Consider the following 21149-nt stretch of genomic DNA (forward strand, 5'->3'; position numbering starts at 1 on the left):
GATATATAACAAGGCTCTATAAAAGTTAGAACAGTGCAATTCCAGTGTAAAATCGATTTTGGATTAAAAAAGGCATTGAGGTAAAGCATGGTTCGGGAGCAGTAGTGTAGTATTCAATTGCTGGCCAGAAGGAAACAATAAAAGAATGGACTACAACGCCAGTGAGTGTTTGGAGCAGCACACACGCCTGACACATATGTCCTGTGTATTAAAGAGTATTTTATTCACCTGGAAGCCACACGGTTCGACTGCTATTTGCGCTCTGTTCGCTTCAGCTTATCAGCCGGCTTATCAACCACCGAACAGTATTTTTCTCTCACAACAAATCAGTCGTTTCAGCTTTTCAGCCGGCTTATAATTCCAGCCGAACAGGCCATTGAACTCCAATTTTTACTCTGACATCTATCAGTCGACCGTCACAATGTAGTAAAATCGATTTGCACCGAACATTGTTCGATTTTTTATACACAAGAGCTGCTCCTACAATTTGAAATGGGGAAATACAAGGTAATTATATTTTAATTAGGGGCTTATACAATTCATGCATGACGACTACGTGCACGTGGAAGGCAGTACAAGCCGTGGAGCTAAAATTATTATGTATATAATTCTTTAGCACCCTTGTTCTAAATATCATATACTTAAGGACGTAGGAAGCATATATACCACTAACTTGTATCCCCGTACCCACCATCAATCCAGCCACTTAATTATATGGACGCCCCTCTAGGTTAGGCATCCGGTGATCCCTACCCGTACCTGGAACCCTAGCCCTCCTCTCCTAACATCCTCATTTCCATTTTTCTTCAATTCTCCATCGATAATGTACTATTTGATTTGCACCGTTCATGGAGCCATTATGAAAATCCAGTCAATGGAAATGTAGGAACCTTGTAGATTTGAATTTTATACGTATTAGTGGAAGCATATATCCGGTCCATACATCCTTGTGTATCATACCCTCTCCGTTCCAAGTTGTAGATCGTTTTGACTTTTAGTTCATAGATATTATTACGTACCTAGAGGTACATTATATCTAGATGCATAATAATATCTATAAACCTAAAAAGCTAAAACGATCAACAATTTGGAACGGAAGGAGCAGATACGTATAGTAGCATGTTGTGTTTGATATACTACTAAGAGTTAAATGCGTCAGTAGTACATAAACTTGGCGAGTGGGTGCGCTTAGGTGCATCATCTCTCAAATTGTTTATTTTAGAATAACAACTTGGCAGGTGGGTGTGGATGGGTCACCAGGATGACATGTAGGTAAAAAAAATACCATGTAGGCAGTTGACACATAGGCAGCAACAACAGGCCAATAGTCACAACGAGGTGAGAGAGGAGGCGCAACTGCAGCAGGGGACAGGGAGGGGCACCGGTAGCAGCCAGGATGAGGGGCGGCAAGCAGCAATAGCTAGAGGCTGGAGTAGCACCAGGGGCTATTGGCCACCATTAGTAGCACTTGAATGAGAAGAAAGATGTGTACCGTGGATAAACAGAATAAAGGGGAGAACTGGAGAGGGGTGGAATCATTCCTCTTCTAGTTCTATCAAGCGTCAGGAGAGAGGATAAGGTTTTGAATTATTTCTACCAACCAAATGTTATCTATACGTAACTTCGTGACTTGAGGTCCAAAACTATGAGGTCCAAAACTACAAGTGAGTTGTCGAACGGAATGTATTTGAGGAGCTCTACGCATCCATGATTTCCGACTTTCCATTTTAGCAATGAATCAAAAGGTCAATATTTTGCTGCGTTTTATACAATGCCCATGGTCAACGAGAAACACATTCCTTATTCTTTACAATATATTATTTCATCTCGCAAAAATTGGCTATTTTCATGAAATATATGATTTTTTAAAGATTTTACAATATTCTGAGCTAAAAGAAATCAAATGGTAGAATTAGCAAGGACTTTTCTAAAAAACATTGGTTAACACGTAATCTGCCTACGTAGCATTTTTTTCCCTACATGTCATCCCGGTAACTCATCCGCACCCACCTGCTAAATTATTGTTCCCAAATAAACAATTTGAGAGATGATATAGCTAAGCGCACCCACTTGTCAAATTTTTATACTAATCACGCGTTTAAATCTACTACTAATTACGGCTAGGAGGAGATCGATGGATGAACAAACAATAGCGGTCAGATGCAATTTGATGCATCGACGGCACCCTGCCCAATTTTGTTGTTTAGGTTGGTTGGCCAATTTAATAGTAGGTCATTCCCAGGTAATAATCAATCAGTCAAGTCATACTATTTGCGGCGGAAATGAATATGAATACTCCTATATATACTATACTAGTATATGATAAGTAGAGTAGTGGACGGCAGGGCATCGGAACGGAATGGACGGCACTCGGACCCGGACGGACGGTCAATCCGTCGTCTAGCTCCTCCATCCAACAGAAATCATTATCTTCCTTTCTTTTTCTGGCTACACCTTAGTCCCTAGCCGCTATCTTATCATATATGAAATTAATGCTAGATAGCGCCTCCACAAGAAAAGAATGGGTTCTCCGCGCGTTCAAAATGCATATCTTTATACCAAGCATTGGGTTTGGACTGAAAGCTCGAAACTCGCTCGCGACTCGGTGGTTTTTCAAACGAGACGAGCAGCTATTTTTGCAAGAAGGTAGGGTCTGTTTGTCTTAGCTACAGCTTTTACGATTTTTTGAGAAGCCGGTGATGATTTTTTTTCTGAAAAGTCAACACCAACTTTTAAAGATATATTTAGCTTTCTAAGCTAAGAAAGGTACAATAAAATCGCAGAACTGAGCTTTCCACCTTTCCATGTAAACTCAGTTTTCTAAGTTTCTAGCTTTTCAGAAGCTGCATTAGAAATTCGCTGTTTGTTTGAGCTTCTAACTTTTCACGCTAAGAAGCTGCCAGGAAGCTCAAACAAACGGGTCTAAAGGCTTAAGTTGGGACGTGGAGTCCATTGTACAAGGAAGTGATAAGAGTACATCCTTTGTCTCTTTTTTGTTAAGATATTGTACTGGTATACTTATAGCTTAGCTAAAACTCCACGTTCTGCGACTTTATCATCGTATCCTCGAAGTCTGACTGCTTGTGTGTGTTCTGGATGTTCAGAATTTTATATTTACTATATTTTTTGTATTTCAGATATTATGAGGTGGCAAATCTAAATTTAGATATGGCTCGTGAGCCTGATGAGTTAGCTCGCCGAGCCGAGCTGTCGGTGCTCAACCAACCGCTTCCACCGTCAAGTGAGCGTTTGAAAGGATGATTATTACTATTCGTAGCCAGATATAGCCGCTTTATGACTTGATTGACATTACTTGGTGATATACAATGCGTGCTGCCAAGAACAAGGAATAAATCGAATAATCAAGCTATACAACAAAAGAAGCTAGTTAGAACAGATAGCGGATTATATACTATTAGTAGGCAATTAGTTAATGTATGGACGACTTTGGGTAATTAAGCACGAGGATTAGAAGAGAAAGACGATCGATGCGATGGATGGAATTGGAGTAGCGTGCCCGGCTGCCAGCTTCATGCGGAGAGAGATTCTTACTAATGCAATGCGCAGACTATGTGCAGTATAGGGTTTATATACTTTATATTAGGGCCGGGGACAGTGGTTAGTTGCCAAGGGATCGAATTTAATCTGGAATATAATCGTTGGATCAGTTAGTTGCGTTGTGCTATAAATTAACCTCCGATCCACATGCGCATTAGATTTAATTTTCTACCAGTATATATTGATCACTTTGGTGTATTAATTTATTTAGTTTGGACGGCCCAGGAATAAAGTAGTTAAGAAATTTTAAGTTTTGACCTGCGTGTACTCCATCCATCCGTCCCAAATTATTATTCATTTTGCCTTTTATATATATATATACACAAAGCTACATACATAGAAAAATAATAACGAATAGTAGTTTGGGACGGAGGGAGTAGTTGAATTCAATGCAGACGCTGTCTGAGGAGAGACCTTTTGAAGAGAGAAGCAGGATACGGGCGCGTGTATAGCTACAAATTAAGCTGCGAAAAAGGTATAGCCGCATATGGATGGATTGTAAACTTGCTCATAATACATTTTTGACTGTTTTCTTTTATAAAAAACAAAGTAATAATCGATCATGAATAATAATAATAATAATAATAATAATAATAATAATAATAATAATAATAATAATAATAATAATAATAATAATAATAATAATAGCAGGAGCCAGAGCAGCGCAGCGGGCAGTCTGAAACAAGGCCGTATTTCGGCCCGCGATGGGGTTTGATTTGACCCGACTGCGTTGGCTTCCAGTCCCATTCATCCCATCCCCGCGTCTCCGTCCTCCTTCCTCCTTGCTTGCCATGGTCAAACCGCACTCGGACGATCCGACCACCAGACGAGTTCCTGCATGCGCTCCAGCCTCCAGCCACGCCTCCGACCTCTCCGACCTCCGCCCGGCCTATATAAACCTAGTAGCGATCGCCTCATTCATCGTCCTCACACCAACCAAACCAGAACAAAACAAAAACCTCAGAGAGTTAAGCATCCCGAGCTCGCCCCGCCACCTTTCGTAGCTACTCCATCAATCAGATCTTCTCGCCGCCCGCAGCTACCTTGTCCATGGAGGCCGTCGCAGGGGCCGCCGGCAGCCAGCTGCTGTGCGTCGCCGCCATGGCCGCGCTCGCCCTCCTGCTCTGCGCCTTCATCTACGCCGCCTGGGTGTCGCCGGCCGCCACCAGGCGCCGCCTCCGCCGGGCAGGCTTCGACGGGCCCAGGCCCTCCTTCCCGTTCGGCAACCTGCCCGAGATCACCGCCACGCTCAAAGCTTCCAACAAAGGAGCGCTGCCACTGGTGCCTTCGTCATCGTCTTCCGGCGGCGAGCAAGGGAGTGCTGACATGCACGCCAGCGTGTTCCCCTACTTCGCGCGGTGGCGCCAGGCGTTCGGCAAGGTGTTCGTATACTGGCTGGGCACGGAGCCGTTCGTGTACGTGTCCGACCCTGAATTCCTCAAGGCGGCGACGGGCGGCGCGCTGGGGAAGCGGTGGGGGAAGCCCGACTTGTTCCGGCGCGACCGGATGCCCATGTTCGGCCGCGGGCTGGTCATGGCGGAGGGGGACGAGTGGGCGCGCCACCGCAACATCATCGCGCCGGCCTTCTCCGCCACCAACCTCGACGGCATGCTCGGGGTTATGCAGCGGGCAACGGACAGGATGCTGGCGCGCTGGGCCGACGCCGTGGCCAATGGCGGCGGCGTGGTGGACGTGGAGCGCGGCGTGGTGCGGAACGCGGCGGAGATCATCGCGGAGGCCAGCTTCGGCGTCGATGTCGCCGACGACGACGAGGCCGCCGGCGCGCGGGTGTTCGAGAAGCTGCAGGCCATGCAGGTGATGCTGTTCCAGTCCAACCGGCTGGTGGGCGTGCCGCTGGGGAAGCTGCTCCACCTGCGCAAGACGTACGAGGCGTGGAAGCTCGGCAGGGAGATCGACGCGCTGCTCGTCGACATCATCGACCACCGGCGGCGGCACGGCAACAACCGTAGTAATAATAAGGACCTGCTGTCGCTGCTGCTGGCCGGGAGCAAGTCGACGGAGCAGCGGCGCCACCTCACGACGCGTGAGCTGGTGGACGAGTGCAAGACCTTTTTCTTCGGCGGGCACGAGACGACGGCGCTGGCGCTGTCGTGGACGCTGCTCATGCTGGCGGCGCACCCGGAGTGGCAGGACGCGCTGAGGGAGGAGGTGGAACAAGAGGTGGGCGGCGAGGCGAGCTCCCCTCTAGACGCGGCGGCTCTGGGGCGGCTGACCAAGATGGGGTGGGTCATGAGCGAGGTGCTGCGCCTCTACCCGCCGTCGCCCAACGTGCAGCGCCAGGCGCTCGAGGATGTCGACGTCGTCGTGGGGGCGGCGCCGGACGGCAACATCCCCATCCCGCGGGGCACCAACATGTGGGTGGACGTGGTGGCGATGCACCGCGACCCTGCGCTGTGGGGCGACGACGCGCACCAGTTCCGGCCGGAGCGGTTCGCCAAGGACCCCCTCCACGGCGGGTGCCGCCACCGCATGGGGTTCCTGCCCTTCGGCTTCGGGGGCCGCATCTGCGTGGGCCGGAACCTCACCGCCATGGAGTACCGGGTGGTGCTGGCCATGGTGCTCCGCCGCTTCCGCCTCTCCGTCGCGCCGCAGTACCGCCACGCGCCAAGGATCATGCTCTCGCTCAGGCCATCCGCCGGCATCCAGCTCCATCTCACGCCGCTCTGATCCATCATATCTCTAGTAGCTGCCTGCTGCATGTGATTCCTCCTAGTCCTAGTATAAAATGGACGGAGGTACATGCACGCCGCTCAAGTACTCGTGCCATTGTCTGTGCAAGAATATATATAAAAAAAACTAAGGTGTTTTTTTTTCTGAGGCAAAATAGCACGGTACTCTGCCCATTTCTAAACGTTTGATACCCTTGATCTCTGGTCCTCACGTTTAACCATTCATCTTGATTAAAAAAAGGCAGTGGAAATATGCAAAAAAGGTCATGGTTCAAGTATCATTAATGATAATAAAATGGGATTATGTATGTATCTGTTACCTTTTTTTTTCCTGACAAAGGGATTGAAACCCAATCGCTTCAATTCACCCCTTTGATTTATTTTCGGTTTGAAACATTTAATTCCACTGTTGTGACTTTATTTCTAGGTCATTTTTATTTGACGGTCAGAATTATCTTCTTGGGGATTGGAGGCAGAATGCAGAACGAACACATAGCATTTCTCGAAATGTAACCGTACATGTCGGGGTTGAAGGTTGAATACATGACTCGGTAGTTGTATCTTCTACTTTTGCATGCTGCATGCATCATGTTCATGTAGTGTTGGTCCATTTTATTTCCATGGACCGGCGGACCCGACCCAAGCGAAATATTTCGTTGCTTTGCTTTTTCAGTCGAGCCGGGTCAGATTTGGGTTGGTTTGCATGCCTCGTTCCGCGCACACGCTTTATACTTCTTCTCCAGAGACCGCATGCATCTCTACAAACTACCTGTAACGTTTGACAAAAAAAAAAAGGAAACCATCAACTTCAAAGGGCCCATCCGGGTTCGAACCGGAGACCTATTGATCTGCAGTCAATTGCTCTACCACTGAGCTATGGACCCGATGATTCTGTGTAGCGTTTACATTTATTACAAGTATGATAGATGCTGTGGAGTGTGTACGCCGCCGTGCTAGGCGCTGCTCCTTCCTCCTTTTTGACGGTCGCAACCACATCTACCACATTCATTCTTTCTTGGTCATTCCGTGTCTTTTACACACAGAGAGAGAGAGAGAGAGAGAGACTGAGACTAGACCAAATCAAATCTCTCTCGTGCCAAACACCAACCATACCTCCATAAATAAATATTCACCCACAGTAACTACATAGAATACGGTGGGTACCAAAAGCATCGTCTCTCATTATCTCATACAACAGCATCCAGGTACTACAACATAATAATTTCACCATTTATATGATAATATATGCGGGGTTCCTAATTAACACAGCAACCACGACAACTCTTCTCGCACCTACGGGGAAGTTAGCGCATGCATATGCTGTGCCTGTGTCCTCAGCTCAGCCGCCTTACCCAGCCGGCCAACTACCTACTCGCGGTCGCGGATCGAGTTGATATCGATGTTGGAGGTCCTCGAGTCCATCTGCCTCATCATGCCCGGAGGCCATCCGCCCATCGCGTGAGGGGGCATGTTGTGCTCCGGCACCACCATCGCAGGGGCCGCCTCTTCCTCTCCAGCATTATTCACCTCCTCGTGCTCCATGTCCGCCTCGGCTTTAGCTTTGTTTTTCTTCGAACCGCCATACATGAAGCTCCCCACTATCACCTGCACCAATGCAAAAAACAATGAGCAACACAAACTCGTGGTACCAAACACAAAACAGCAAGATGGCGACCATGCTTCTTTCTCATTCAGTTGAGACAGCACACAAACCACAAACACCAACATTATGACATTACTCCACAAAAGATCAAATGATCCATCACACAAAAACTAGCAATCACCTGAACTGTTCCAGCTGCTGTCAGGACTCCACCAACACTGCCACCGATAACCCTGTGGTCAGGGCCACATAAAGCTATGCATAGCCCTCCACTTCGGGTCCGGGTGCCACCATCATCCAGCACCAAGTATGACCCAGAAAGGCACAGGATCTCAAATCGACCCTGCAAAAACAACAGTAAAGCATAAGAGCATATAATGAGAATAAAATGACTTTTCTCTGGATCAGCACTGCAAACTCGAAATGAACTGGGAAAAAAAAGGCATGAAAACCGGTTCTCCATTTCACGTTCTTTTCCTTTCACAGCAACAGTTTTAGATCTGACACGAAAGCAATCTGACTATGCAGGCAAATGCCAACATTAAATACTTTGTTTAATTTGCAGTGGGCAGATATTTATATTCAAATGTACAACAGGAGAAGATAAAAATGCATGCATGCAGTAGTTTGGCGCAAATGATAACCAACAGCAACATACCTCATATGTAACCACACCACCAGAGTCTGAATCCTGATGAAGGGTTGCTGTAGAAACAGCTCCAGTTGCTGAAATGATGCACACTGCCCTTGGGCCTTGTTGTGAAAAGGCCATTATCCTGGCAGCAACATCCTGCACAGATAAGAAAGCTATAATTGGGCTATTCAACAATAATAAACTATTTAGTATTTCCTGAAACAGCCAAGCTCTAATTTTGCCTGTCGAGTAGTTGGCGCCCCCCAAGGTTGGAATTTACCAAAGGTAACAAGTGGCATTGTTCCGACCAGGTCACAACAAAAAACAATATGAAAAAGATTATTCTCAATTAGAAAACCCAGAAAGTCAAACTTCCCTTTCAATTTGAGTTCGGCAAGCAAGCTTGAGCCGGAACCTTGTAAGCGCAAAAGTTTTTCGTTTTTGAAAAGAAAAGCACAAGTCGGTTCACAAGGATAGAGGATTTACTTGGATTAAGTCATTAGGAGTATTAATTGCCACGATAATAAAATCTATTCTAGTGCCACATCAAGTAACTTTTGAGGGCACAATGCTAGTAATGCATCATCAGCGCGTATAACCATCTAGAGCAGTTAGCTTGCGCAATGTAACAATGATGCTAATGCAGCTGCGACCATCCCATGTTACAACCTGTTCATGTATCAATGACATTGCTCATTTGACAGCTAGCAAAATGCCTGTAGCTTAATGCATAGCGGTAATAGAAGCCAATAAATGCCACCAGTGAATTTAAACACAACAAACTGTACTGATCGCCAAAGAGAGTTTGCTACAATACATATAGGTTCATATGCCATTGCCTATTCAGACACCTCATATATAAGATTAACATTATTACATAAGGAAATTGAATGGATACGCATACTGGGTAAACAAAAAAAAAACAGTTTGAAGGTAATCTGCAGCGTCCGATGCAAACAAGCATCACTCGTGACACTAAGGAAACAGGTCCCACTGAACACTAGTACATAATCAACAGACAGAGCAAATAAAACTACTTTTGGAAACAATAGGCATCAGTTACTGATAATTCTAACTTACCTCTCCTGGTTGAATAATAATCACATGAGGAGTAAAACCTGTTCCAACAGAGCCAAGAAACCACTTTCCTAAAGAAGACAAAATAGAGTTTCATCAGATAAGAACAATAACAAACTCATCAGTTCATGCATATAAAATAAGAAAAATGCCTCCCTCTACAAAGTAAGGGGATACAGAAGAAAAACTAGTTAGGCAAATGGTCCATTTCTTTATTTTTGTCCAGGGAACAACCAAGGAAGCAAAAGATACAGTGCTTGCTTAACATAACTGAGCCACCAGTCAATTCAAGAACCTCCAATTTATAATCTCACTTTATTAAGGAAAAATAAGGAAGACACTTAAAGAAATGTCAATACCCAGTTACCCATTGCAATTCAAAAAAAAAAACTCGACCGTTGTGGGGATTATAGAAGCAGCTCAACCTTCTCCCAGTCGACCCCCCCCCCCCCCCACACACACACACCGGGGCTTTGACAGCAAGTGGGATTTTTTTAATGCAGAACCCAAGCGAGGATGACCACAACTGGGCACATAAGTTCCACTGCACAAATATGCGCTCCTGCATGCTGCGAGACTGGGGGTTTGAACCCCCGACCGGTTGGTTGCACATCAGCAGCTCAACCGCCACGCTACACGAGCATTCACAACCAGTCCAATTCACAATAATTCTGAAGAGATCATGCAACAGAAACACACCCGAAGGCCAGAACAAAATGTGAGGGGATAGGCTGAATTTTCCATGAGGACAGTTATACGTTCCACTGCACAAATATGCGCTCCTGCATGCTGCGAGACTGGGGTTTGAACCCCCGACCGGTTGGTTGCACATCAGCAGCTCAACCGCCACGCTACACGAGCATTCACAACCAGTCCAATTCACAATAATTCTGAAGAGATCATGCAACAGAAACACATCCGAAGGCCAGAACAAAATGTGAGGGGATAGGCTGAATTTTCCATGAGGACAGTTATACGTTCCACTGCACAAATATGCGCTCCTGCATGCTGCGAGACTGGGGTTTGAACCCCCGACCGGTTGGTTGCACATCAGCAGCTCAACCGGGCGCTACACGAGCATTCACAACCAGTCCAATTCACAATAATTCTGAAGAGATCATGCAATAGAAACACATCCGAAGGCCAGAACAAAATGTGAGGAGATAGACTGAATTTTCCATGACAGTTATACATTCCAGAGGTAGAGGACAATATGTGAGTAACAAATCATGGGAAGGAGGAATGTAGTGCAAGAAACAAACTAAGAGCACATTGTTCAGAATTGATCCAGGTACTCAACAAAATGTATAGGAAAAGTCCACAAGTTCTCTTAACAGTACATGATGCAGTGTGGCTATATTCAAAGAAGGTTGAACGTAACACAATAGGCAACTAGAGCTATTCATACCCAAGGAGCAATGCTATCATGCAAGCAGTTCATGGCATCAATAAGTTAAGATGTTACTAAGATTGAACTCTACCCATAATTGCCTAACACGTTTCTTTCAATAGATGAATCAATTATCATAAATCATAGGATATGTAAGTGAAACTACAAGGCTGCAGGAACTCACCAAGCGAAGCCAACTGTTGCATCTTCCCAGAACCAGGTGGCCGTCCTCTGCCACGTTTCTCTGAAGGGGCACCAGAGCCTGAACCGCCTGATCCCCCTGAACCAAATCCTGAACCTGGTGTGCTGACCATGGTTCCCATCCCCGAGTTCGACGAGTGAGGCGTTGATGATGAAGTGGGCGATAACCCAAGAGTCACCGCACCATCAGGCTTATATTTCCTTGGCCTCCCCCGCTTCTTCTTCACCTGCTCATCCTGGCCACCGCCAGCCCCACTCCCCTGATCCCCCTTAGCATCAGCACCTACGGCGACACCCATGCCAATGTCCATAGCACCGCCGGAACTGGCGCCGCCACCGGCGCTGTGCTGCACCACAGGAGGTGAGGCCTCAACATGGTGGTACCCCTGCCCAATGTGGGGCCCCCCGACGTGCGGGTTCTGGAATGCGTACCCCGCAGAGACTGCATCAAGATGCTGCCGGTACCCGCCGGGCGGCGGGCCGTGGAGCCCCGGCGAGTGGCCGGGGACACCCGGAGCCCCGATGCCCCGGTGCTGCGCGTAGAACGACGAGAAGTTGGGCCCCGACGCCACCGTGGACTCCCTGCCGTCCATTCATAGGAATGGGCAGCGCCGCAGAGCCCCCTCACCGCCAACCCACCACCAACACGCAGAGGGGCCAAGCCTAGTTGCAAGAAACGGCACAAAGGTGGCTACTTTGTTTCACTATTCGAGATCAGATGCTTCAGAAAGGTATTGGAGCCAGCAAATGGGCGCAAGAATCTCAACTCCGAGGATCTCCCCCCGCGAACTCTCGCACAAAACTGCTATGCTTCTCGCGAGACGCGGCAAGATCAGATCGGCGAACACGAGATCTCAAGGAGGCGGTGAAATTTCCGGAAACGGAAGAAACGAAACGCAAGAGATGGGTAAGGGGGGAAAAATCTGATCTTTGCAACAAATGGGCAAAAAAGAGGAGGGGATTTGTGCGAGGCTTTCGGCGGAGACCTCTGAGACGAAGGTGGCGGCGCCGGAGGGTTGGGCGGCTCGCCGCGGGATCTGCGTGGCGGTGGGTGAGAAGGGGGCGATCCGATCGGAAATGGCGATGGGGAAATGGGGTGCTAAAACCCTAGAGATGGGGGGCAGGGTGAGGGAGGGAGGGAGGGATCAGAGGGGACGAACCCAAGAGGAGGAAGAGCGAGCATGTATGGTGTATGTGTTTGAGGAGAGAGAGGGGGAGGAGAGTGGTGAGGAGAGAGAAGGATTTTCTGCGACTGCACATTTCTACTGTGTGAATTGTAAAGCGAGAGCGCACGAATTACAAGGGACAATAAGTCGACACGAATGTAGAACTAATACGATACTACTATCCTTCAAAAAAATTTCGATGAGATAGTACGGAAGACAAATGTTATCCTAAAAACGACTTTAGTGATAATTAATGTTCCGTCAAAAAACTTTATTTGTATATGTATTATTTTTAGCAAATTAAGCCAGTGTTGTGCCTATTCATTATATTTGTCTATGTATAAGAAGATCGTGTAAAAGTTATTTTTTATTTTTAAATGTTAAATGCAGAAAAGTAAGAATACCAGTTGCTCAAGGCAAATGAAATATAATCTACTTAATTGTCTGTATTTCTTAGATAATTTTTTTTGATATTTTACTTCCTTTGGCTGCGGGGGTTGTGCCGGTGCAAAGAGAAGGGGACGCCATCAACTTGCCGTCACAGAGGATCCTAGCCTTGACCGGGTACGGAGACAGAGACACATCGTTTGTTGACGCGTAAGCTAGGATGACAGTAATAATTGGGCTGTGAAGCCACCCACACCCAGATATAGATGAGCAGGCTATTACCATCAAAAAGAGATATTTGCTAGCACCTGTTCAGTTCAGGCAGATTAATAGATGTTTATCCATGGATGAGCATGCATTTTTTTTCAATCGATGAGAGTTGCTGCTATGGAATGGAACGGAGCACCGAAATTCAAGACGGCCGAAGGTACCCCAACTCCTTTCTCACAAACGGTTTACCCTGAAATGACAAGAAGAAGAAGAACAAGTCCAAAGGCACGGCACGGCACGGCAGGCAAATGGACCCAAGCAAGTGAAGTGAAGCGAAGTGATGACATGAGCATCACGTACTCGCGTCCGGTAAGTTCCAATGGAGTACAGCTTGAAGCTGACCATGTGCCAGGCCGCTTTCGACACCTCGTCGCTACTTCCGAGGAGTAACATTAAACAACAGCTTGCAACCAGCAACAGGACAAAATGCTGGCGTGTGATACCACACGCATACCAGATTGATTAGCAGTATACCACAAACAATGGGGCATTCCTAGTAGCAATTTACAGAGGAATTTTTCAATCTGAAATAGTTGGAGAACAGGAAGGAAAGAAAACTGATGAAAAAGAGCACGCATCATTTGCCAACGTTGAGTTGCTGGACAGGCAAGGAAAGCATGGGATGATTCACTGTGGCCACACAACACAACACTGAGGGATTGACACATGCAAAAGCTGGCTGCTTCCAAGCAAATAAAAGAGCATAGATCAGAGATCCAGGCTAATACTCTTTTGAGACACAAAAAAAAAGAGACTCATTTATACTTTATTACTACTAGTCTACCACTACAGGAGTACACGAAGCAGCAACAGAAAGGCAAAGGGGTACATGGTTCCAATCTGGTCCAGTCAAATGCTATCCATCTGAGCACAAAACTTTGTCATTTCGCTCAGAAATTCAGCATCATCTCAGCACTTTAGCTAGTGTAATGCATATTATATGCTGCAAAAGCTCCAGAGCCGCTTCACTTGTCGACCTCCATGGCTTGGGCAGCTTTGGCTTTCGCTAAGGCTGAAAGTTTTGTCTTCACCTTTTTCTTGCCAACCTTAAATTGACCACCCTTTCTTTTTTTATCACCACCATCTATCTGAACAAACAGAGAGTAGAGAACAGCATTAACACATATGTTGCACACTTAGGCAGTCCAGGTATTAAAACAAGCAACAGTGCAACTCCAAACAAGCACAGTGAGATTTGAAGAGCTAGAAGGGGAAAAACTGAAGTAGAGAAGTACCACTCCATAAATTGACTAGACAATTAAATTACATGATGGCCAGACACAAATCTTCAACTCCGATGATGGATTGTCACCGGGTGCTACCCAAGAATTACAGCTATGGTATTAGAATACAGCAGATTAGCAATGTTTCTCTGGACCTAGCACGAGCAACCTGTTTGCAGCATATCAGACGGCATAATCAAAGATAACAAAGTGGCCAGAACGAACACAGATCATATAGCTGGCACAAATAACTTGGCGCCAGGTATTTCAAATTGTAAACAGGCAAACTTCAGATCAGTAGAAAGTTAGAAATAATGCTGAATAGCACAAGCAAGAGAACACCTAGAAAGAACATAGGAGTAAAGGTTGTTATTAACAACCTAAAACACACCACTGGTTCCTAGTACTACTCAACTGTCCATGGCAGTAAAACAGGGCCTATGAAAAATAGATAACAGATAAATGAAACCTAGGTAATGATCAGAGCATCTAACTGTAATTCCAAAGCATGTCCAGTGACCAGTGAACAACTTTTCAAAAAACATCAAAAGAAAATTCTTAGTTATGTATTTTAAGAAAATGCCAGGATGCCTATTCCTTTGGTCAAGTTGAGGGACAGAATCACTGTTCCTTATTGATGGATCCAGGAAGGAAAAATGTGCTCAGAGTATAAACATGATGCCTTAAGATTTGAGAATAAGGGTTTGGAAAAGACTGAACGGTTTGGGAAAGACTAGAAATGTTTTATTGTATAAAATCTTTCCTGGAAACTCATAAGAAAGGGATAACCACACTTACTATTTTACACACCTGTGGAGTGTTTAGTTTGTCACAGGTGTACCTGTCGCTGGAGCATTGAGACCCAAATGATCATGATCATGGCCAGTTTCAAGGAAAATCAGACAATTAACTAGCCTCCTAGTTGGAGTATTCTTTTGTATCTCTATTCAGGTAAATAACTGGAAAATCAAACTCCTCAACTGCTCTACAGCATTGTGAAACGCCAAATGCTAATTTCACGCACAAAGGCATCCAGTGGTGTCAACAATCAGTAATATAGCATTGTGAAACGCCGGATGCTAATTTCACGAACAAAGGCATCCAGTGGTGTCAACAATCAGAAATCTACATTTACTAGTCAACATCAGTAATCCTAGAGCTTGTCGGCCAACACACCGCAGGAAGAACTAGTTGAAATAGCGAAACTGGAAGGCCGCACAGCAGTGGGATTGGTACCTTCATCTTGGATTTCTTGGCTTGCAGCTTCTTGGCCTGCTGCTCCTTGGCCTCCTTCTCCCCTGCACATCCCCACCACAGCCGAGGCACCGAAGCACCAAATCAGAACCACTACTCGAACAGAAGAGAGGAAACGAGAGAGAGTGGAGAGATCGTACTCTTGAGGTCGAATTCGTACTGCTTCTTCCTCTTGGCGAGACTGTTCTTCTTCGACATCTTCCTTCCGTCGCCGCCAACCGCACCGCCGGGAGGACAACAGCAAAGGAGAGTGAGGAGGCGAGACCAAACCCTAGCCACCTTTTCCTTTCGTTCCCGTGGACCGTCGTTGCTGGGCTTGGGTCGGTAAGTCATCCAACGGGCCCTGCTACTATCTTTTTTTCTCGAGTTACTGGGCCCTGATACTATCTGGGCTTGCTCATCTTAAGGCCCAACTACTACTCAGCCCGTATGGCGGTATGGAGACTTCCGAGCCCACACTGGAAGGTCCACGGATGTCACCGTCAGAGAGGTTCGTCGATAGCGACGTCACGTGACGAGGACGATGGCCGGTTGCGAGAAACGACGAGATCAAGGGCTCGAGATACGGCGACGTGGCCGCCGATTCGAGACACGTAGCTCCGGCCGACATCCATGTAGGCCCCGCACGGCGAATCATTCGGACGCGTGGCGGGTGGGACGGTGACAACGTGGCAGCCATCATTCCCTCCCTCCACAAAGGATTAAGCCTGCCTGGTTTTATTTTAGTCATGGCGATTGCCCGCGCTTTCCTGCCGCCGCCACCACCACCACCGAGACAAAAGCATTTCTTTTCTCCTCTTTCCAAAAGATGTCTTTGATTAGTGTAACGCGTAAGCTCTACTGCTACTCAGCATTAAGGCTTCTAAAAGGGGCAGAGGGAGGTTAGCAGTTCTTCGTGTCAGTCTTAGCTCGTGCCAGGGGAGAGAGAGGTCCATGGAGCCCAAGGAGGCGACGAATGCGGATATGGTGGCGCCGGCGGCCGGAGCCAAGAGTAAGACACTTCACTGCCCCTCTGCTCTCTGCTAGCGCAAACTTCCTTGCATCTCTCTTTCTCTCTTGGTATTTTTGTTGGTCATGTTCAGGCATCTTTCATGCTAGCTCCTTTTCGATTCAGACAAGTGACTAACCTGAGGTCGAAATGCCCCTGCAGGCACCCTTGTTCATCAGACCAGCATTTATATCATTTAGATTCGAAAATGACTCTCGTAAGACGTGATTAGAAAACGGAACAAGACATCTGCTCCAGCTTCGAGCCTGTCAATATGATGTTTATATTTGTTCTAGCTCTGCAATTTGCTGTACATGAATTCATTCAGGCGTTCGGCCAGTCTGATAGAACACAAGTAGCTTTGCTAAAAGAAAAATTCGAACACAAGTAGCTTTGCTAAAAATAACCATCAGGATTTGTTTCTGAAAGAAAAAAAATGCATCAGGATTAATTTGTCAACGTTCCAAGAGCTATACTATACATCAGTTGCTTCAGCACTACAACTGGGCTGGATTGTGCTAACCCATGTCTCTCAATGTGCAGGTGGACCTCCAGTTCCAGTTGACAATGCAGCAGCAGCTCCGGCTGACAGAGGTATATAATGCTTGCACGAATCATCTTTCGCTACGATGATACATTGTGGATAACACGGAGAAATATGCAGATGCCGTTCTTGCAAAGGTGGAGATGGACAGGAAGCTGTCGATGATCAAGGCTTGGGAGGAGAGCGAGAAGAGCAAAGCCGAGAACAAGTGAGTGGCCATGCCCGCCCGAACTATGCTACTGTGCCTGGAAGAACCGTCAGAATGTTTAGCCAAACTGTGCGTAACTGTGTTTTTGCTCGCAATTTCCATCGCAGGGCTCAGAAGAAGATGTCATCCATCATGTCGTGGGAGAACACAAAGAAGGCGGCTGTGGAAGCAAAGCTTCGAACACGAGAGGTCTGAATATTTTCCGCAAAATCATAAGGCACTTAACTGGAGTTATGCTTATGTCACTCTGTCCAACGCCCATAACAAGAGTCATAGATGATTGTGGCACCAGCGCTACTCAGCTTGGTGACACTGAAGTTAATCACCGGACATGCATTTTAAACTAGTTCTGAAATTCTGACCAAAACTCTAGTCAAAAGATACAGAAGCATGCAGAAAACCAAGATACAGAGAATTGTCTAATTGTGTCTGAATGGATCCATATGTGTGCCGATTTCAGGAGAAGCTGGAGAAGAAGAAGGCGGAGTACGCAGAGAAGATGAGGAACCAGATTGCGGCCATCCACAAGGAGGCTGAAGAGAAGCGCGCGGCGGTCGAGGCCATGCGACACGAGGCAATTCTCAAGTATGAGGACATGGCGGCCAAGCACCGATCCAAAGGGACCACCCCAGCAAAGAAATTCCTGGGCTGTTTCTAGCTGGTGACTGGTGAGGAACGCAGTGTATCATTCAGTTCAGTCATGCTCTTGCACGCCCTGAAAGCGACCAGGTGCGAGAGCCTGAAGAAGCAATTTGATCTTCACAGCATCTGAGGTTCAACTCTTCGGTTCTGCCTGGAATGGCATGAGCAGAACAGAACGCTTTATGGTGGGAAGTAGTTCATCACTTGCAGTTTTGGCTTGTTTTCGTGTGTGTATCTTTTCGGCATCTTGGCTATTGTTCTGCTGTGTGTATTGTTTGCTGAAGATGTGCGTGCTTGTGGCTTTGCCTGCGCAGTGAGGTGTAATTGTATGTATTGTAACTACCGAAAAAAAAATTCAAATGTGAAAAGCCTGTAGCATAACTGCATGTGTGCATCCTGTAGTCCTCTGAACGTTGCTTCGGTTTGCATGGCAATGAAGAAAACTGATTTGGTGCTGGTGCAGAGCGGGGATCAGAACAGCACAGGATGCATGCTACTGTATACAGATCAATGCAACGCAAGTGATCAGTTCCATACAGTAAACTGACGAACCACGGGATTCACCCACCTACTCGTTTCCAGATCTGCTTATCTGAGCTATACCAGCAATGTGACGGTGACGGGAAACTTGTACCAATGTAACCAGAATTAATAACCACAGAAATTAACAATTAAATTGGAACATCAGCTACTATGTCTATACTGCACCTAAACGTGACGAAGCAGCAGCGTGCCGGGAGAGAGCGCGGCGGCGGTCGGATCAGGTGGGGGGCAGGACGTGGTAGTACCGGTCGTTCACGCGGCGCGCGTAGAGGTAGGCACCGAGAGCCACGTCGACGACGACCACGGCGGCGAGCGTCCCGGCGAGGACCGCCACGCGCACCTTGCCCCAGAAGGCGGCGCAGCGAAGGCGGCGGGCGGTGGCTGAGGGGGCGAGCTCGAAAGCGGCGGCCTCGGCGAGCGCGACCAGGAGGCGCTTGGAGCGCGGGCTGAGGCCGCTGGCGCCGTGCAGCTCGGCCAGGACGACGTTGATCTCCTCCGGGAGAGGCGCCTCGCTGTCGTGGGTGGAGTCCGCGCGAGCTGGCACCTGTGGATCAGCGAAATCGCAGGCGTCAGGAGTTTTGAATTTCGAACGACCAAAAACGGACAAAAGCACAAACTGAACCAATTAGCCTAACATTCGAGCGCGAGTTCTGAAATTCGAAACACGAGCGCATTAAAATCCAAAATGAAAACCCGATTTCACATCGCGTACAAAATTTCAGCGACTTCAATTTCGAAAGCGAAACTGAGATGCGACAGGAATTGAAATGGGTCGGACACCCCGGAAACCTTCCGAATTCGAAACCCAGCGCGAACGACTGAAATGACAACCAAATAGAAGCAGCATGCGCCAAAACCTGAGAATGAACTCAAATCGAGGAGAGGATTAATTATTGATAAGAGTCCCAAGAGAATCGATTAGCAAAAATTCGGGCGCGGGCCGCGAACTGAGAAATTCAAGCGAATGCATTCAAATTAAAATGGAAACCCGAATTAGAGCTCGACATCCCAAATTTCCAAGGCATAACTGGAGAAGCAGCGGAAATTCGAATTGGCCCGGACGCTCGAATTCAGACGGAACCCCTCCCGTTCAAAAGCCCAATTCCTCTCTAAAAAAGCCCAACACGAACCCAAATTTGAAACGCCAAAACTCCGTTCCCAAATTCCCAATTAGGAGCCGCGTACCAAATTACCAGAACGGGTTTCAAATTTCAAATGTCAAAACTCGAGAACGAACTCAGATGCAAATCGTTGGTGGCGATCAACACCGCAGTAGCACCGGAACTCAAACCGAAAACACCAAACACGCACCCAAAATTTGCGGCGCTAACCAATCTCAGAAGCAGTTCGAATTCAACAGGTCGCGATCGATCCCCACCCACCTCGGTGACACAGGAGTCGGCGGAAGCTATCAGCGCGTCATCAGGAGCAGCAGAGATGACGGAGGTGTCGCCGGAGACGTCGGGATCCGGCAGCTCGAGGAGCGACGCCAGGTCCTCCTCCTGAGCGACGAGCCTCCCCTCTGGCACGGCATCCGGAGACAGCGTGGCGGCGGCGAGGGCGATGTCGTCGTCGTCGTAGGCCAGGCACTTGGCCACCACCTGATCATCACGGGGTAGAGGCGAAGGATAGTTGTTAGGCGGTGAAAAGCGAACGCCAAGTTGAGAGAAGGAGGTGCGCGCGGAGCTTGCTGGTTGGGTGGGAGGTTACCTTGGCGTTGGAGGCGAAGTCACGGGGGGCGGCGGCGGCGGCGACGGGGAGCTTCGATGCGGCGGCCGCCGACGACGAGGAGGTGGACCCCACGGAGCTGCGGGTGGAGGGGAAGGAGGAGGAGGAGCGGAGCGCGGAGGGGCGCGGGGTGTGCAAGCCGGCGGAGGGTTTCGCCATGGCGGTGCGGTGCGAATTGGGCGCGAGGGAAGGGCGGGGCTGGGGAAATTTTTATGGAGAGGGATCACTGGGTCAGGGGCAGAGATGAGAGAGAGGAGGAGTGGGGAATGGTGGAGGCGGCGGCCTTGGGCCAGGATGGGCCCTTCTGGGCCAGTGGCTTCAGTTCAGTGCCCTATTATCTTCTTTCTGGGCCTTAGCTGAAGAAGTAGATTGTTTTTTTTTCTCAATGAAAAGAAAAACACTCTTTCTCAATGAAAAGCGATCCTCAAAAGAGCGAACTTTTTATTTATTATTTTTTTAGCAAACTGATTATTTAGTCTTGCACTCTTTCTCTGAAAAATTAAAGTAACATTAAAAAAAGAAGATGCAGTCTTGCCCCTCGTTGTAAATGAAGAGGAATTACCAAACAAATTGCCTGAACAATATGTGCAGACAGTTAGATACGGATGCCACATTGCCACCTGCATAAAACGCTTGCATACAGATGTGCATGGATCGAAGTGTATTATTAATTAGAAATATGTAGGAATACTTACTCCAAAACAGATGGTTAGACAGACTAGATAAATTTTAGCATGTTTGGGCAAAAAATTCATCTAAAGAAAACTAATAAACGAACAAGAGAAGGGATGTTAGTCTTGCTCTTCGTCCTGAAAAAAGGAGAAGAATTTGAGTTGTAGCTGGACACGCTTAATAACTATTCCCTCCGTTCTAAATTGCAGATCGTTTTAAATTTTTATTAATAAATAGATATTATTATGCACATATGAATAAAAGAATTAAAACAACACCTGCACGGATCGGAGCGTACTGAGCGGCACGGAGCAATCCACGAGTACCTACTCCAATGCAGACAAGCTTGTGGATGTGATTCCCCTCTTCCA

General features: G+C 47.3%; 5 protein-coding genes and 1 non-coding gene across 6 annotated transcripts; 2 read left to right on the forward strand and 4 right to left on the reverse strand.

The window, feature by feature from the left end:
* Nucleotides 1-4274: 4274 nt before the first annotated feature.
* On the forward strand, nucleotides 4275-6554 carry LOC117835579 (cytochrome P450 714C2). The gene has a single exon (XM_034714939.2). The coding sequence runs from the start codon at nucleotides 4609-4611 to the stop codon at nucleotides 6244-6246; it is 1638 nt and encodes a 545-aa protein (XP_034570830.1). The 5' UTR covers nucleotides 4275-4608; the 3' UTR covers nucleotides 6247-6554.
* A 506-nt stretch (nucleotides 6555-7060) lies between these two features.
* TRNAC-GCA (transfer RNA cysteine (anticodon GCA)) lies at nucleotides 7061-7132 on the reverse strand. The gene has a single exon. It is a non-coding gene; the product is annotated as a tRNA-Cys (tRNA).
* Nucleotides 7133-7342: 210 nt separating this feature from the next.
* On the reverse strand, nucleotides 7343-12322 carry LOC117841638 (AT-hook motif nuclear-localized protein 11). Its single transcript, XM_034722089.2, has 5 exons — nucleotides 11137-12322; nucleotides 9566-9633; nucleotides 8510-8641; nucleotides 8033-8194; nucleotides 7343-7853 (listed from the first exon to the last, which is right to left on the reverse strand). The coding sequence occupies exons 1-5, from the start codon at nucleotides 11744-11746 to the stop codon at nucleotides 7617-7619; spliced, it is 1209 nt and encodes a 402-aa protein (XP_034577980.1). The 5' UTR covers nucleotides 11747-12322; the 3' UTR covers nucleotides 7343-7616.
* A 1313-nt stretch (nucleotides 12323-13635) lies between these two features.
* LOC117841639 (uncharacterized) lies at nucleotides 13636-15751 on the reverse strand. Its single transcript, XM_034722090.2, has 3 exons — nucleotides 15594-15751; nucleotides 15436-15497; nucleotides 13636-14064 (listed from the first exon to the last, which is right to left on the reverse strand). The coding sequence occupies exons 1-3, from the start codon at nucleotides 15649-15651 to the stop codon at nucleotides 13942-13944; spliced, it is 243 nt and encodes an 80-aa protein (XP_034577981.1). The 5' UTR covers nucleotides 15652-15751; the 3' UTR covers nucleotides 13636-13941.
* Nucleotides 15752-16206: 455 nt separating this feature from the next.
* LOC117841646 (remorin) lies at nucleotides 16207-18216 on the forward strand. Its single transcript, XM_034722097.2, has 5 exons — nucleotides 16207-16444; nucleotides 16985-17035; nucleotides 17106-17193; nucleotides 17301-17382; nucleotides 17654-18216. Exons 1-5 carry the CDS (start codon nucleotides 16387-16389, stop codon nucleotides 17849-17851), a joined length of 477 nt encoding a protein of 158 aa, XP_034577988.1. The 5' UTR covers nucleotides 16207-16386; the 3' UTR covers nucleotides 17852-18216.
* Nucleotides 18217-18328: 112 nt separating this feature from the next.
* Nucleotides 18329-21105, reverse strand: LOC117841645 (uncharacterized). The gene is made up of 3 exons (XM_034722096.2): nucleotides 20089-21105; nucleotides 19761-19979; nucleotides 18329-18922 (listed from the first exon to the last, which is right to left on the reverse strand). The coding sequence occupies exons 1-3, from the start codon at nucleotides 20263-20265 to the stop codon at nucleotides 18596-18598; spliced, it is 723 nt and encodes a 240-aa protein (XP_034577987.1). The 5' UTR covers nucleotides 20266-21105; the 3' UTR covers nucleotides 18329-18595.
* Between the last annotated feature and the right edge of the window lie 44 nt (nucleotides 21106-21149).

Source organism: Setaria viridis, chromosome 1 (genome assembly GCF_005286985.2).
Source record: "Setaria viridis chromosome 1, Setaria_viridis_v4.0, whole genome shotgun sequence".
NCBI classification, from domain to species: Eukaryota; Viridiplantae; Streptophyta; class Magnoliopsida; order Poales; family Poaceae; genus Setaria; species Setaria viridis.